Source organism: Nerophis lumbriciformis, linkage group LG15 (assembly GCF_033978685.3).
Source record: "Nerophis lumbriciformis linkage group LG15, RoL_Nlum_v2.1, whole genome shotgun sequence".
NCBI lineage: Eukaryota > Metazoa > Chordata > Actinopteri > Syngnathiformes > Syngnathidae > Nerophis > Nerophis lumbriciformis.
In genome coordinates this window covers 16,429,658-16,445,000 of record NC_084562.2, presented here as the reverse complement: position 1 = coordinate 16,445,000, position 15,343 = coordinate 16,429,658, and the positions used below count along the sequence as shown (strand labels likewise).

Below are 15,343 nucleotides of genomic sequence, written 5' to 3'. Positions count from 1 at the left end.
CGAGCGGATGAGGGTATGTCTACAGAATATATTAATTGATGAAAACTGGGCTGTCTGCACTCTCAAAGTGCATGTTGTTGCCAAATGTATTTCATATGCTGTAAACCTAGTTCATAGTTGTTAGTTTCCTTTAATGCCAAACAAACACATACCAATCGTTGGTTAGAAGGCGATCGCCGAATTCGTCCTCGCTTTCTCCCGTGTCGCTGGCTGTCGTGTCGTTTTCGTCGGTTTCGCTTGCATACGGTTCAAACCGATATGGCTCAATAGCTTCAGTTTCTTCTTCAATTTCGTTTTCGCTACCTGCCTCCACACTACAACCATCCGTTTCAATACATTCGTAATCTGTTGAATCGCTTAAGCCGCTGAAATCCGAGTCTGAATCCGAGCTAATGTCTCTATTCCTTGCTGTTCTATCCGCCATGTTTGTTTGTATCGGCATCACTATGTGACGTCACAGGAAAATGGACGGGTGTATATAACGATGGTTAAAATCAGGCACTTTGAAGCTTTTTTTAGGGATATTCCGTGATGGGTAAAATTTTGAAAAAAACTTCGAAAAATAAAATAAGCCACTGGGAACTGATTTTTAATGGTTTTAACCATTCTGAAATTGTGATAATGTTCCCCTTTAACCATAGAACTGGCACCCAATGTTATTAAAAAAAGTACTGATTTTGAATCGAGAATCGCTTTGAATCAAGAATCGATTCTGGAAGGAATTGTTACCCCCAAGAATCGAATCGAATCAAAACGTGTGGTGCTTAAAGATTCAAAGCCCGACTAATAAAGTACTAATGAATTGAAAAAGGTTTGAAAAATGTATTATTCTGCCTTTGGGAAAATACCAGTACTTTTTTTTTTCATGGACATAAAAAAACTGCTGGTATTGAAAATTATGAATCAATTAGATAGCGATTTGGATGTCAATTGATTTTTTTGCGCAGCCCAACTAACTAATTCTGACGCTCCTTCCTCCCTTTTGAGACTTGAACCTTTTTTTTTTACCATTCTTTCTTTAGCTACAGGAGAACATTTTGAACTTGGGTTTACATTTAGAGTTATCATTCTTTCAGGCGTGTAGATGTGATTAGAGGCACCAAAAAGTGATGGAACCAGTATCAAAATAGACATCACAATCCCCAAACCGACAGATGGGAGTCAGCCGCAGATGGCAGCTGAATATGTGTGTGTGTGTGTGTGTGTGTGTGTTCTGTCTTAAGTAGTCAAATGAAGTTGTGTGTTCTTTCTTAAGTAGTCAAATTAAGTTCAAGACAAATGTGTGAATTTAAGTCAACATTTGATATAATTTTGTTATAACAAAAAGCTCACTTTGTGGTTTAGATTCTGATTAATTTATTGTTTAGTCCTATTATACTAAGCAGCCTAGACAGATGTGTGCGTACCAAAAGAACAACCATATTTGTTTTAAAAATACCGCTTTTAATTATCATGGAAAAAAATATTGGTAGAAGGAGTGTCCAAAAAGATATCGATTTTTGAATGAATCACAATTTTTTGTTTGTAATGATTCTTAATCGATAAAATATGTAAAATAAGAAATCGATTAAAAAAAATACACATATATACAGTACATACATAATATATATATATATATATATATATATATATACAGATATATATATATATTTATATATACATGTATATATATATATATATATTTGTATATATATATATATATATATATATATACATATCTGTATATATCTGTATATTTTTTGTTTGTAATGATTCTTAATCGATAAAATATATCGATTAAAAAAAATACACATATATACAGTACATACATAATGTATATATATATATATATATATATATATATATATATATATATACAGATATATCTATATGTGTGTATATATATATATATATATATTATATATATATATATATATATATATATATATATATATATATATATGTGTATGTATGTATATATATACACATATTATAATGATATGATGGATGCATAACTAGTAATTATTATAATTGGTTATTAAAAGTATGTGAAAGTTCAACTCCTACCTTGTTTACTTCTTTGACAACCTCCTTAAGCTTTTTTAATCAATTAGATATATCAAGCAGCTAAAATAGTCATACCAAAGACTATAAAAATGGGACCCATTACCTCCCTGCTTGGCACTCAGCATCAAGGGTTGGAATTGGGGGTTAAATCACCAAAAATGATTCCCGGGCGTGGCCACCGCTGCTGCTCACTGCTCCCCTCACCTCCCAGGGGGTGATCAAGGGTGATGGGTCAAATGCAGAGAATAATTTCACCACACCTAGTGTGTGTGTGTGACAATCATTGGTACTTTAACTTTAACTTTAAATGGGCCAAACATGGATAAGTGTGGAGAGTTTTTTGCATTTTTCCAACCATCCCTTGTAATGGATTTAAATAGGTGCAATTTAGATTTTTGGATGATATATCTGATACAATATCGGCAGGATATTGTATCCCTAGTCATGGGAACATGACTAGGGAAGGTTATATGGATTGGGTCATATAAATAATTGCTGTGCTATGTTTCCCCGCAAGTATGATTAATGGTTGAGATACCATCATTGGCCACCAGATGGGGACAAAATGACAGCTATCAGACTGCTGATATATTTGTATTAAGTATGAATGCACTACTCCAGGCCATATTGCTTATTGAACTTGAGCCGGCCATCCTCAATTTGGCCCGTGTGATGGGACCCTAGTATGGACACCCCTGATCTAGACCAATGGTTGTCAAACTTTTTTCACCAAGTACTAACTTTTTTGATTTTTTTTAGCAAGTATATTAATGTTTTCTGGCCAGTTAATGTTAAAGTAGTAAAGGTGTGGTGGAATTTGTCCTCTGCATTTGACCCATCCCCTTGTCCACCCCCTGGGAGGTGAGGGGAGCAGTGGGCGATAATTTTGGTGATTTAACCCCCAATTCCAACCCTTGATGCTGAGTGCCAAGCAGGGAGGTAATGGGTCCTATTTTTATAGTCTTTGGTATGACTCGGCCGGGGTTTGAACTCACGACCTACCGATCTCAGGGCGGACACTCTAGCCACTAGGCCACTGGGTAGGTTTTGTGTAATATTACACACAGTTTGAACAGTAACACCGTGTTTGAATATTCAGTTAAGTGCGTCTTAGGTATTACATTAGATGGAGCTTGAGAGTCTCTGATCTGGAGAACAGCATTTGTATTATTTTTAGCACGTCAATGGTGAGTTTTTTGATGATGTGCTGCATCCAGATGCAAGATGCATACTTGCCAACCCTCCCGGATTTTCCGGGAGACTCCCGAAATTCAGCGCCTCTCCCGAAAACCTCCCGGGACAAATTTTCTCCCGAAAATCTCCCGAAATCCAGGCGGAGCTGGAGGCCACGCCCCCTCCAGCTCCATGCGGACCTGAGTGACGTGTTGACAGCCTGTTCACATGTCCGCTTTCCCACAATATAAACAGCTAATGATGGAGGGCGAGTTCTTGGTTTCTTATGTGGGTTTATTGTTAGGCAGTTTCATTAACGTCCTCCCAGCGCGGCAACAACACACAACAACAGCAGTCAAGTTTCCGTCTACCGTAAAGCAGTTCGTCTGCCGTAAACAGCAATGTTGTGACACTTTTAAACAGGACAATACTGCCATCTACTGTACATGCATATGAGACCCACCCATAATGTGTCACATTTTGGTGTTGATTTATTTATTTTATTTTGTGGTTTGAATTCGTTTTTGGAGCTGTCATTACACATTTATCAGTATTCACATTGGTCAGTATGGGGCAGTAGGGCGTTTCTTCCCAATTGAATGCTATCACCTGCAGACCGGAAGTGTCTTGTCAATCTGATGAGCGCGACCAGTCTGTGAACAATTGAAACGTCCTGTGTGCTTTTTCCTCCTGTATAACAGGTTAGTTTTGGTGAATCAACTCACTGAATAATATCCATGTGATCTTTATAAGTTTAAGTACACATTCTGATGGTGGAGCCTAACTCTAAAGTGTTTGTGAGTTGTAGTTTGTATTTGTGAATGAATACAGTGCACAGCTGCAGTAATCAATACAAAATAGCAACGTGAGTATGCAATGTTTATGTAGGAACTTCTGATCCTAATTCAGACTCAGAAATTAGAGCTCCCGTTTTCTTATTGATTTTATAATGTATATTTGTATAATGTGTGTGTTCTGAAATAGTGACAGAGAATAGAACAAGGATGGACAATTCAACCCTTAACTCAACAATGAGTAGATGAGTGATATGTGTGTGTATATGTGTAAATAAATGAACACTGAAATTCAAGTATTTCTTTTATTTATTTATATATATATACATATATATATATATATATATATATATATATATATATATATATATATATATATATATATATATATAGCTAGAATTCACTGAAAGTCAAGTATTTCTTATATATATCTTAACCACGGCCCCAAACACGCCCCCCGCCCCACCCCTGACCACGCCCCCCCACCCCCGCCCCCCACCTCCCGAAATCGGAGGTCTCAAGGTTGGCAAGTATGAAGATGTATGTTGCAAAACGTTTTTATAGGAGATATCAATCATAATCATAATTTATTGGCCCGGTATGTTTAACATACAAAGGATTTATCTACATATAGGAACTATGTTCACAATAGATCTCCTGTGAAAAATCAATTGCCAAAAAAACCCACACCAAAACAAATCAGTTCACTTTGCTATCTGTGGGCTCCAAACAGCACCTTAAGTCATCAAAGAGTTGTTATATGGACGATATGTCTATTAGTGATGGTCCAAGTATGTTGACATTCACACAGGATTTTTTCTCCATTGTTTGCCTTTGCAGCGCGATCTCCTTTCTCAAAGCAATTTTTGATAGTGTTTAGTGTATCAGGACCAAAGCGTTTAGGGCAGACCTGGGCAAATTAAGGCCCGGGGGCCACATGCGGACCATTAAGCTTTTCAAATTGGCCCGCCGGGCATTTCCCAAATAATTATTTTAAATCTTTAAGATGGAAAGTGTAACTGCCATTATGATGTGCAGTGATGTTTTCAAATTACCGTAAGTCTTGAACTATAGAAAATATTTCAATGGTTAGAATCTGTACTTTTGCATGATATACTAGTTACTATGGTAATCTAATTAGTTACAATGGTAATCAAAGTCACAGCTCAGATGAGGCACCAAGCAGTGTGGGTGGGGAGCGTTTCCACAGAGTGTTTTCAGAGCGGCCAGCCTGAAAAGCGGGTGTCAGGGACAGACGCGGAAGGAGATTTTTACAACAAAGTTCTAAAGCTTAGTGATAGATCAGTGACGTGCGGTGAGGTTGATGGCTGGTGAGGCACTGACTTCATCACAGTCAGATTTACAAATATATGAACCCTAAAGAGTATCTTATTCACCATTTGATTGGCAGCAGTTAACGGGTTATGTTTAAAAGCTCATACCAGCATTCTTCCCTTCTTGGCACTCAGCATCAAGGGTTGGAAGTCACTGCTGCTGCCCACTGCTCCCCTCACATCCCAGGGGGTGATCAAGGGGATGGGTCAAATGCAGAGGATAAATTTCACCACACCTAGTGTGTGTGTGACAATCATTGGTACTTTAACTTAACTTTAACTTTACACATACAAACTGTAGCACACAAAAAAGCACATTTAATAAAAAAAAACGTTATTATGGTCTTACCTTTACTTATAAGTGCGGGAACAGTGGTGTTTGTGTTGGAGGAGTTGTGAATGAATGAAATATGAAATCCGTGCTGCAGTCTGCAGGTGTACCTAATGTTGTGTCCCTGCAGTCGTTCGCGGCTCCTCCGGCGCGAGCAATGTTGTTTTTGCACTTTTTGGCTTCTTGTTAAGTGACTTTTTTTGGGTGGATTCGATCTTGCACGTGGAGGGTTTGGGTGTGGGCTTTGGTTGGTGTGGCGCTCCGGTCGGGGGGTGCAGTCTGCGGCGGAGGTGCAATAACCGGCACCAGGAGGCGTGATTACGCGAGCCTCACACAGTGCGTCTTCGCAGCAGTTTAATGATTGCTCAGCACAAGAAATACGTTACACACATTCAGTTGTTGACTAAATACACTGTACATTATATACCTCAGCTAACTAAACTATGGAAATGTATAATATAATTCATATAGCAATACGGTCTCACTGCACAGCAGGCCAGCAGTTAGCCGAGTCCGCAATCCATGGTGAGGCACAATTGAGTGACGTGCCTCAACTGGCTGCTGATCACCGCACCGTCTCTTCTCAGTATTTGAACGGCAAATGTGAAAATTCAGCGATTTTGAATAAAAAGAATCTAAAACTGGTGAAGTTAAATGGAAAATAACTTTATAGTATAATCACTGGATACATATAACAATTTAATTAATTTTTTTTCTTTTTACATTTTTTTTCTTTCCATGATGGCAGGTGAGGCCCCGCCTCACCTGCCTCTAGTGACCGCACGTCACTGTATCAGATACATCAGATTGTGGATATATTTTTTTTACCTTTCACATTCATATTTCGCTGTGTTTGTTGCATTTTCTTTGCTTGCTTGATTGTAAATATGTCAATCGAGAGGGCGTGTGACGTTCATATGTTGTCAATATTCAGTGTTTTATCGTTCATAGTTAATATTGTAAATACCACATTCTTTATTTTCATGTACATTCTGGGTGTCTCATTCAGTAAAGTTTTTTTTTTTAATTCCATTCCTTTTTTTAAGGCGGTCTGTCATAAAGTTTTTAGCCATTTAGACATTATTGTGAGGTTTTGTATTAGTGTTCCTAAAAATCACATATACCGGCCCTCAGACACATTTTTTCTCTAAATTTGGCCCCCGAGTCAAAATAACTGCCCAAGCCTAGTTTAGGGGAAAAAGTTGCAACCTCCAAAAGTGGCTCACTTTCTAGCGATACAAACCGATCTAATATCAGAATAACTGGGACAGAAGTTCACTCCAACTCTTAAAGTATCCTCCAGCTGTAGTGAAAAGGTAATCAACCCGTCCTCTGCTCTGTATCTGTTCCTGCAGCGCCTGAAGTTGGTCTGCTCCCCTCAGCCCGACTGGGGTCCCTTCCTCATGAAGCATCGCGGAGAACGCTACAAGAACATGATCGACCCACTGGGAACCAACTCGCTGGGCCTCAAACTGCCTCGTAAGGATTTACAGCTTGGCACCTACCAATAACGACGGCCCCAGGAGATCCGCACCCAGCTACTCCAACCCCTGGTGGGCGGGGAGTGCCAGGAGAGGACCACATGGCCTCTTTCAGATGACCTTTCATTTCCCCTTCATTCCACTCTAGTATGTGCTTCAACACCATGTTCCCTAGTCTTCCTCCTAGTGTGAATTTGGGAATATTCTCCCTGTAGACCTCTTTCCTCCTTGCTGTTCTCTCTCGGAGGAGGGGCCGCTGCTGCTCTGTGCTCAGTTTACGGTCTATCATCGGCTCCCACACATGACCATTGATTACACCACTGATTGACTGATTCCTCGTGACAAAGTGTGTCATTGAAGGAGTTCGGTGTGAACTTGCAATATTAGACTTACCTTCGCTGCTCTATTTGGAGCCATACGTGTATGTGCGTGTGTGTGTGTGCGCGCGCTTGTATGTTTAAAATAATGAATTGCCTCGGCGCCAGCTGGCCAAGGAAAAAAATAATTCAGGTGACAGAAAAAGAAAGCTCCAACAAGTTTGAAAGGATTTGGCTTCATCCCCCGTGTAGGTTTATGTATTGGTATTACAAATAATTTCTACGGATGTTGTCATTCATCCAGGTCACTGTGTTCTCAGGACGTTCAATTGATTGCAACTGGCTTGTTCAGCTTGTCTTAGAAGACGTTTCCCCTCTCATCCAATTAGGCTTCATCAGTTCATGCTTATTGATTTGAATTGGTCAGATCTAGTCTAAATGTTGGTGCTGAAACACAAACTTTTTTTTTTACTAAATGGGGCAAGGATAGTTTCAACCTATTGTGGTGTAAAAACGACCCCTCTGTCAAATCCAACAGCAGTCAATAAAATAGAATTCTCCCTTGTTAGCATTGAAGTATTGTGTGGCAAAACGACCACTACCAACCCCAAATCAGTTGTTAGACTGGAAACTCTCACATTATTAACCGTATCCTCTCGGCATCCATTGCACCGGTCACCCAAGGGGGGTCCCCACATCTGTAGTCCCCACATCTGTAGTCCCTTCTAGGGTTTCACGTTGTTCCCATTGGGTTGAGTTTTTTCTTGCTCTAATGTGAGATCTGAGCTGAGAATGATTGATTGATTGATTGATTGATTTACCGTTCCATGTCATTCCATTCAGTTGTAGTAATGGCACAATCTGGTGGACCTGGAACCAGAAAGTTCCTCTTGGACTAGATCTGACCAATCTAATTCTGAGTATGAACTGATGAACCTTGGTCCAATAAAACGTCTTCAAAGACAAACTGAACAGTCCAGCTGCGATCGATCGAATGCCCTGAGAATACAAATAATGACTATGGATGTTGTCATTCATCTAGGTCGTATTCTCAGAGCATTCAATTGATCGCGAATGGACTGACTGTTCAGTTTGTCTGAGAAAACGTTTCGCTTCTCATCCGAGCAGGCTTCATCGGGTTCATGCCGATAGACTTGGATCGGTCAGATTTAGTCCAAATGCTAGTTCCACAGTCCCAACAGGGCGTGCTCAACCGAGGATGGTTTTGCAACATTGTGGCGTAAAAAAAACCAAGGAGTGACCTCTGTAAAGGCCAACAGCCGTCAATAAAATCAAATTCCCTCTTTTTAGCATTGAGTGGCATAACAATAGCCGTAAAACGACCGCTAGCAGCCTAAAATCAACCGCTGGACTGGAAACACCCGCCTTAGAATTCTATTCAGTTGGCGACTTGTCCAGAATGCAGCTGGGATAGGCTCTGTGACCCCGAAGGGGACAAGTGGTAGAAAATGGATGGATGGATGTATCAATGGCACAAAAGTTCCTATGGGGACTAGATCTGACCAATACGTCTATGAACTTGAACTCATGATGCCTACTAAGATGAAACGTCTTCTAAGATAAATTCAACAGTCCTGTTGCGATCAATTGAATGCCCTGACAATACAAATAATGACTGTCCTGAATATTATCAAAACAACAACTACAGTATGCACTGTTATATGTTCTTCCACCCATCATAGTAGGTATTGTATTAATGACACAAAGGGGGGCACCTGTAAAAGGAATGTTCCTAATGGACTAGTTTTAACTAATCTACAGTAAGTCTATGAGCATGAAGTGATGAAGTCTGCTCAGACAACAAAAACAGTCCAGTTTGAAGTCTACGGACTCCTAAATAAAAAACAAAACAATATACATTGTTATAGATCCTGTTACTCGTCATAGTATAGGTAGTGCTTAGTGGCTATTGATCTAGAACAAATAGTGGAAATGAGAAACAACGTAGGAATCCGTAGAGCTGCGAAACACACCGTAATCACCACCACCAGTAGATACTTTGGCCTTGGATGACTCAGAGATTTGGGTCTGTTTTTGTCTCTGAACCCAAGGGGCTACTTGTGATACTCTCGTTTCCCCCCTCAATTGCAATATCTTGTACTTATCTTCGAACATAATGTAGGTCATGCCAATTGAATGAACGCACTAAAGTAGTCACAGCTGTCCTTTAGTTGGTGATAAAGAAGCCATTTAACCTTTTTAAATCTCCTGAACCTCAGCCTGATAGTCACTCTGTGCATATATTTTAGATAGTGTAGTTATTGCAGTATTGTATGTGTTGTGAACTCATCAGCCATTTGTGAAGACTTCACAATGCGCATCACAGTAGAAGACGATTTAAGGTATGCATACACATAAATATATCTGTAGCTTCCAGCAGAGGAGAGCGCTAGCACGACCGATTGAATGTGTGAGTGTTGTATCCGTGAATATGTGCAACGTGTATAGTTTGTGTGCGTTGTCGCGTCGCCGCAGTGTTTGGAGCAGCTGTTACATTAGGTGGCGATTGGATGAGGAAAAAGGCTTCTCGCTTTTGTCTTTGGTTTTCGAGAAAGCTCTGGGGACTTTGCCATTTCAGACGAATGCCTCTTGCTTCTCTGTGTCCTCACGAAAACAGGGTCTCAGGTATACACAACTCCTACAAACGACTCTGCTAGTTGTGAGAATGACAGCATTCAGTGCGTAGGAAATGAAACATTGGTATGTAAAAGACACCCCTTGTCATGAGGGAGTGTCAGCCATGAAGCATTTATGGCAGGTTTTCTGTGGCCCTAAACACGATTTTGTTTGTGGCTGCACAATTTCAGTCTTATGGACTCCTGAAGGGCCCTTACCCAACCCGAACCCACATACACACATTCAGTGATTGATTGATTGATTGATTGAAACTTTTAATAGTACTTTGCACAGTACAGTATGTTTACATGTGCTAAAAAAATAATTATTGACCTAATTTGGTTGAAACTTGCTTTTAAAAAACCCTATTTAGGTTTTTGACTTAAAAATGGGATTAACATACCTAGATTATGTGGTTATAAACTAGTTTCCTCGTGTCCCGTGTTCAACGCACATCCCAGTCTTCCCAACATCATAACTCGGAAGCACAGTAGACAAAGCTCTACATGATCAAAAAAACCTCTACTAACGTTTGTCTGTTTCATCAATGTTTTTCTTCAAACGTTCAAACCAGTGGCGTCATTAGGCTCCTTTAGGGAGGCTAACCATAATTTAAAAAAGTTTACAAAGACAAATTCAATATAAAGTAGCCACAATGTGAGTTTTAGTCATTATTCACGTAAACATGTCAAGTTTCAATTTTAATTCATAGTGTAAAGTAGATTATATCATCTGTGGATAATATTAATTATAATACCTTTACAAAATTATTTTTATATTCCCCTGTCTTTGAAATCTAGTGACGCCTCTGTGTCATTCTTTAATCAAGGGTCCTTGAATGCACTATAGTTATGTGCTATGAGATGCAAAAATGAAACCTAAACATGACTTTGTCCGATTCTGCCATAAACAGCTTTATTATATTTTTTCCCTTTTATCACCTCATCCTGGTTAAGCAAATGTTGGTACTCTGCGTGTTTGTATAAATATGAGCGTTGATGATGTTTTTGTTGAGCAAACCGTGAAGTGTTTGATGCTGGTCTATGGACGTTCTCATTTATCATGTATTCTCATTCAATGGATCGCAAATGGACTGGTTTGTCTGAGAAGATGTTTCGCCTCTCATCAAAGTAGGCTTCATCAGTTTTAAAATGGTCTGATCTAGTCTGGACCTAGACTAAGTCTTAGTGGCTCATTAAGACTTGTATCGATTGAATTTCCAGAAAAAATACCAGACTAGAGATGACCAATCTAGATCTCTATGACTTTAGATTGGTCATCTCTAGTCCGGCATTTTTTAAGGGAATTAAATCGATCGCAATAGACTGTTTGGTTTGTCTTAGAAGAGGTTTTGACTCTCATCCAAGCAGGCTTCATCAGTTCATGCTCAGACTTATATTAGTTCAATCTAGACTTAGACTTAGTTTAGATCTGAACTAGATCTGACCAATCTAAGTCTATACTCTTAAATTGGTCCAATCTAGTCATTGACTTAAACTCAGTGTAGATCAAGACTAGAGCTGACCAATCTAAAGTCATAGAGATCTAGATTGGTCAGCTCTAGTCTTGATCTAGACTCAGTCTAGATCAAGACCAGAGCTGACCAATCTAAAGTCATAGAGATCTAGATGAGTCAGCTCTAGTCTTGATCTAGACTGAGTCTAGATCAAGACTAGAGCTGACCAATCTAAAGTCATAGAGATCTAGATTGGTCAGCTCTAGTCTTGATCTAGTCTAAGTTAATGACTAAATTGGACCAATTTAAGAGTATAGACTTAGATTGGTCAGATCTAGTTCAGATCTAAACTAAGTCTAAGTCTAGATTGAACTAATCTAAGTCTGAGCATGAACTGATGAAGCCTGCTTGGATGAAAGACAAAACGTCTTCTAAGACAAACCAAAGTCTATTGCGATCGATTGAATTCCCTGAAAAAATGCCAACAACACAACACCAATCTAAAGTCATAGAGATCTAGATTGGTCATCTCAGTCTAGATCAAGACTAGAGCTGACCAATCTAGATCTCAATGACTTTAGATTGGTCAGCTCTAGTCTTGATCTGGACTGAGTCTAAGTCAATGACTAAATTGAACCAATTTAAGAGTATAGACTTAGATTGGTCAGATCTAGTTCAGATCTAAACTAAGTCTATAAGTCTAGATTGAACTAATATAAGTCTGAGCATGAATTGATGAAGCCTGCTTGGATGAGAGACAAAACGTCTTCTAAGACAAACCAAACAGTCTATTGCGATCGATTGGATTCCTTGAAAAAATGCCCAATGCTGGGTTTGCCGGGATTGAACCATTTTAAAACTTTTTGCAAGGGGGTGTAGATAGTGTTACACATTTCTAATTTGAACCAAACAACCATACTATTGAACTTTGACAGCAACATTTATTTTCTCACCGCTCATCTCATCTTTTACAAGTGAATAGTTTCTGATATTCTTACATTTCCGCCACGACTCTTGTACTACGTTTATTTGCAGTATTTGTAAACAGGCTTTAAAACACAGAGTTTTGCCTTGCTCTGTATTTTTATTCAGACATGTATACCCAGATATGTGAAATGACGACACATAGGCACGTTTCCCCGTTCTGGGAACAAATAAGCAGCTGTAAGGACCGGCGTAAGTGCTATATCACCGTAGCAGGTAGTCTTTATCGCGACAAAACGGTCATTTCGATTGTCGCGAACGCACTTAGCTAATTTGATTGACCAGTTGGACACACATTTCCATTGATTACACTTTTGCTGCAAAATGCTTTTAACACAACAGGTGTTTAAGTGTTCCTCAGCTGTGCTTTAGGGCTTCAGCAGCTTCCAGCCGAACGCGATAGCAAGTTACTCAGATGATTCTCTAAGCCATGTCTGCTCTGCCAAGGTAAAAAACCAATCTAAGGTAGTGAAAGCTAATAATAAACAAGACACAAACATTTGACATAGTCGCACATGACATTCCGGGTTGGTGAATACGTGCTTGCTCCTGAGTGTTGCTTTATTGAGCTCTTGTGTATTTTAGCTTGAATCATTCAAACGTGACAATATGCGTATGCTTGTGTGCGTGTTTGCCGTAGTGTTAGTTTAACTCAACTATCAATCAGATGTTTGCAGGGCCAGTCTGTGAAAGCAGATGTGCAGGAATATGGAGAAGAATCACTGCCAAAAACTCCACAAACGCACAAAAAGGTTTTTACTCACGGCCAACGATTCGCAGGTCAAAAAACAAATTTTCTTCAATTAAAAAAACGATACGCAACTAAAAGGTTATTTTGCTGCAGGTGAATTGTAATTTTTTTGCTGCAAGTAAAAAAAATATTTGCAAGTAAAAAAAAAAATTGTGCAAGTAAAAATTTTTTTGCAAGTTTTAAACAATTTGCTTCAATTAAAAAAAACAAAAAACTATTTGCAAGTAAAAAGGTATTTTGCTGCTTGTAAAAAAAAAAGATTCCCGAGTAAAAAAAATAAAAAATTTTCAAGTAAAAAATTATTTCCAAGTACTGTATTTTTCGGACTATAAATCGCAGTTTTTTTCATAGTTTGGTGACTTATACTCAGGAGCGACTTATGCGTGAAATTATTAACACATTACCGTAAAATATCAAACAATATTATTTAGCTCATTCACGTAAGAGACTAGACGTATAAGATTTCATCGGATTTAGCGACTTATATATGTTTTTTTCCTTCTTTATTATGCATTTTTGGCCGGTGGGACTTATACTCCGGAGCGACATATACTCCGAAAAATACGGTATACATTTTTTTTTCCAATTACCAAAACATTTGCAAGCAAAACAATAATTTTCTTCAAGTCAAAACTTTCGGCAGTAATATTCCACCATGTGCCATCTGCAAACTTTGAGTGTCCGCCCTGAGATCAATAGGTTGTGAGTTCAAATCCCTGGCCGAGTCATACCAAAGACTATAAAAATGGGACCCATTACCTCCCTGCTTGACACCCAGCATCAAGGGTTGGAATTGGGGGTTAAATCACCAAAATGATTCCCGAGCGCGACCACCGCTGCTGCTCACTGCTCCCCTCACCTCCCAGGGGGTGGAACAAGGGGATGGGTCAAATTCAGAGGCTAATTTCACCACACCTAGTGTGTGTGTGACAATCAGTGGTACTTTAACTTTAACTTTAATTTAAGGCCGCCAGAGCTACTGTTATTTGCGCATGGTGCCGTCCGCCAAGAAATAACAAAGAAGATTAAGCAGAGTGGAGAGTGAAATAACGGACAGAATAGAGGGGAAATTTACAGGTTAACTTCGAGGTTGAGCTTGTTTCCCCTCTCTTCTGGCCGCCATTTTACTCCCGATTCCTTCATCTTTGTTATTTTTGGCGGACGGCACCATGCGCAAATAACAGTAGCTCTGACGGTATACTTTTTTTTTTCAATTACAAAAAGATTTGCAAGCATAACAACAATTTTCTTCAAGTTAAAACTTTTTGGCAGTAATATTCCGCCATGCGCGATCTACAAACTTGCACTCGAGCACCTGTAATTTGCGCCGAGCCACTCTAAGGACGCCAGAGCTACTGTTTTTTGCGCATGGTGCCGTCCGCCAAGAAATAACAAAGAAGATTAAGCAGAATGGAGAGTGAAATGACGGACAGAATAGAGGGGAAATTTACAGGTTAACTTCGAGGTTGAGCTTGTTTCCCTTCTCTTCTGGCCGCCATTTTACTCCCAATTCCTTCATCTTCGTTATTTTTGGCGGACGGCATCATGCGCAAATAACAGTAGCTCTGACGGTATACTTTTTTTTTTCAATTACAAAAAGATATGCAAGCGTAAGAACAATTTTCTTCAAGTTAAAACTTTTTGGCAGTATTATTCCACCATGCGCGATCTACAAACTTGCACTCGGTGAACCTGTAATTTGCGGCGAGTCACTTTAAGGCCGCCAGAGCTACCGTTATTTGTGCATGGTGCCGTCCGCCAAGAAATAACAAAGAAGATTAAGCAGAGTGGAGAGTGAAATGACGGACAGAATAGAGGGGAAATTTACAGGTTAACTTCGAGGTTGAGCTTGTTTCCCCTCTCTTCTGGCCGCCATTTTACTCCTGATTCCTTCATCTTCGTTATTTTTGGTGGACGGCACCATGCGCAAATAACAGTAGCTCTGACGGTATACATTTTTTTTCAATTACAAAAAGATTTGCAAGCGTAAGAACAATTTTCTTCAAGTTAAAACTTTTTGGCAGTAATATTCCACCATG

General features: G+C 39.3%; 1 protein-coding gene across 2 annotated transcripts in view; it reads left to right on the top strand.

Moving 5' to 3' along the window:
- Positions 1–11,328, top strand: part of slc6a5 (solute carrier family 6 member 5) — a 66,902-nt gene extending 55,574 nt beyond the window's left edge. For both annotated transcript variants that reach the window (XM_061974795.1, XM_061974794.1), the window contains one exon: positions 7,034–11,328. In XM_061974795.1, coding sequence (XP_061830779.1) covers positions 7,034–7,189 — 156 coding nt within the window. In that variant the 3' untranslated portion in view covers positions 7,190–11,328. The remainder of the gene's footprint in view (positions 1–7,033) is intronic.
- Positions 11,329–15,343: the final 4,015 nt, after the last annotated feature.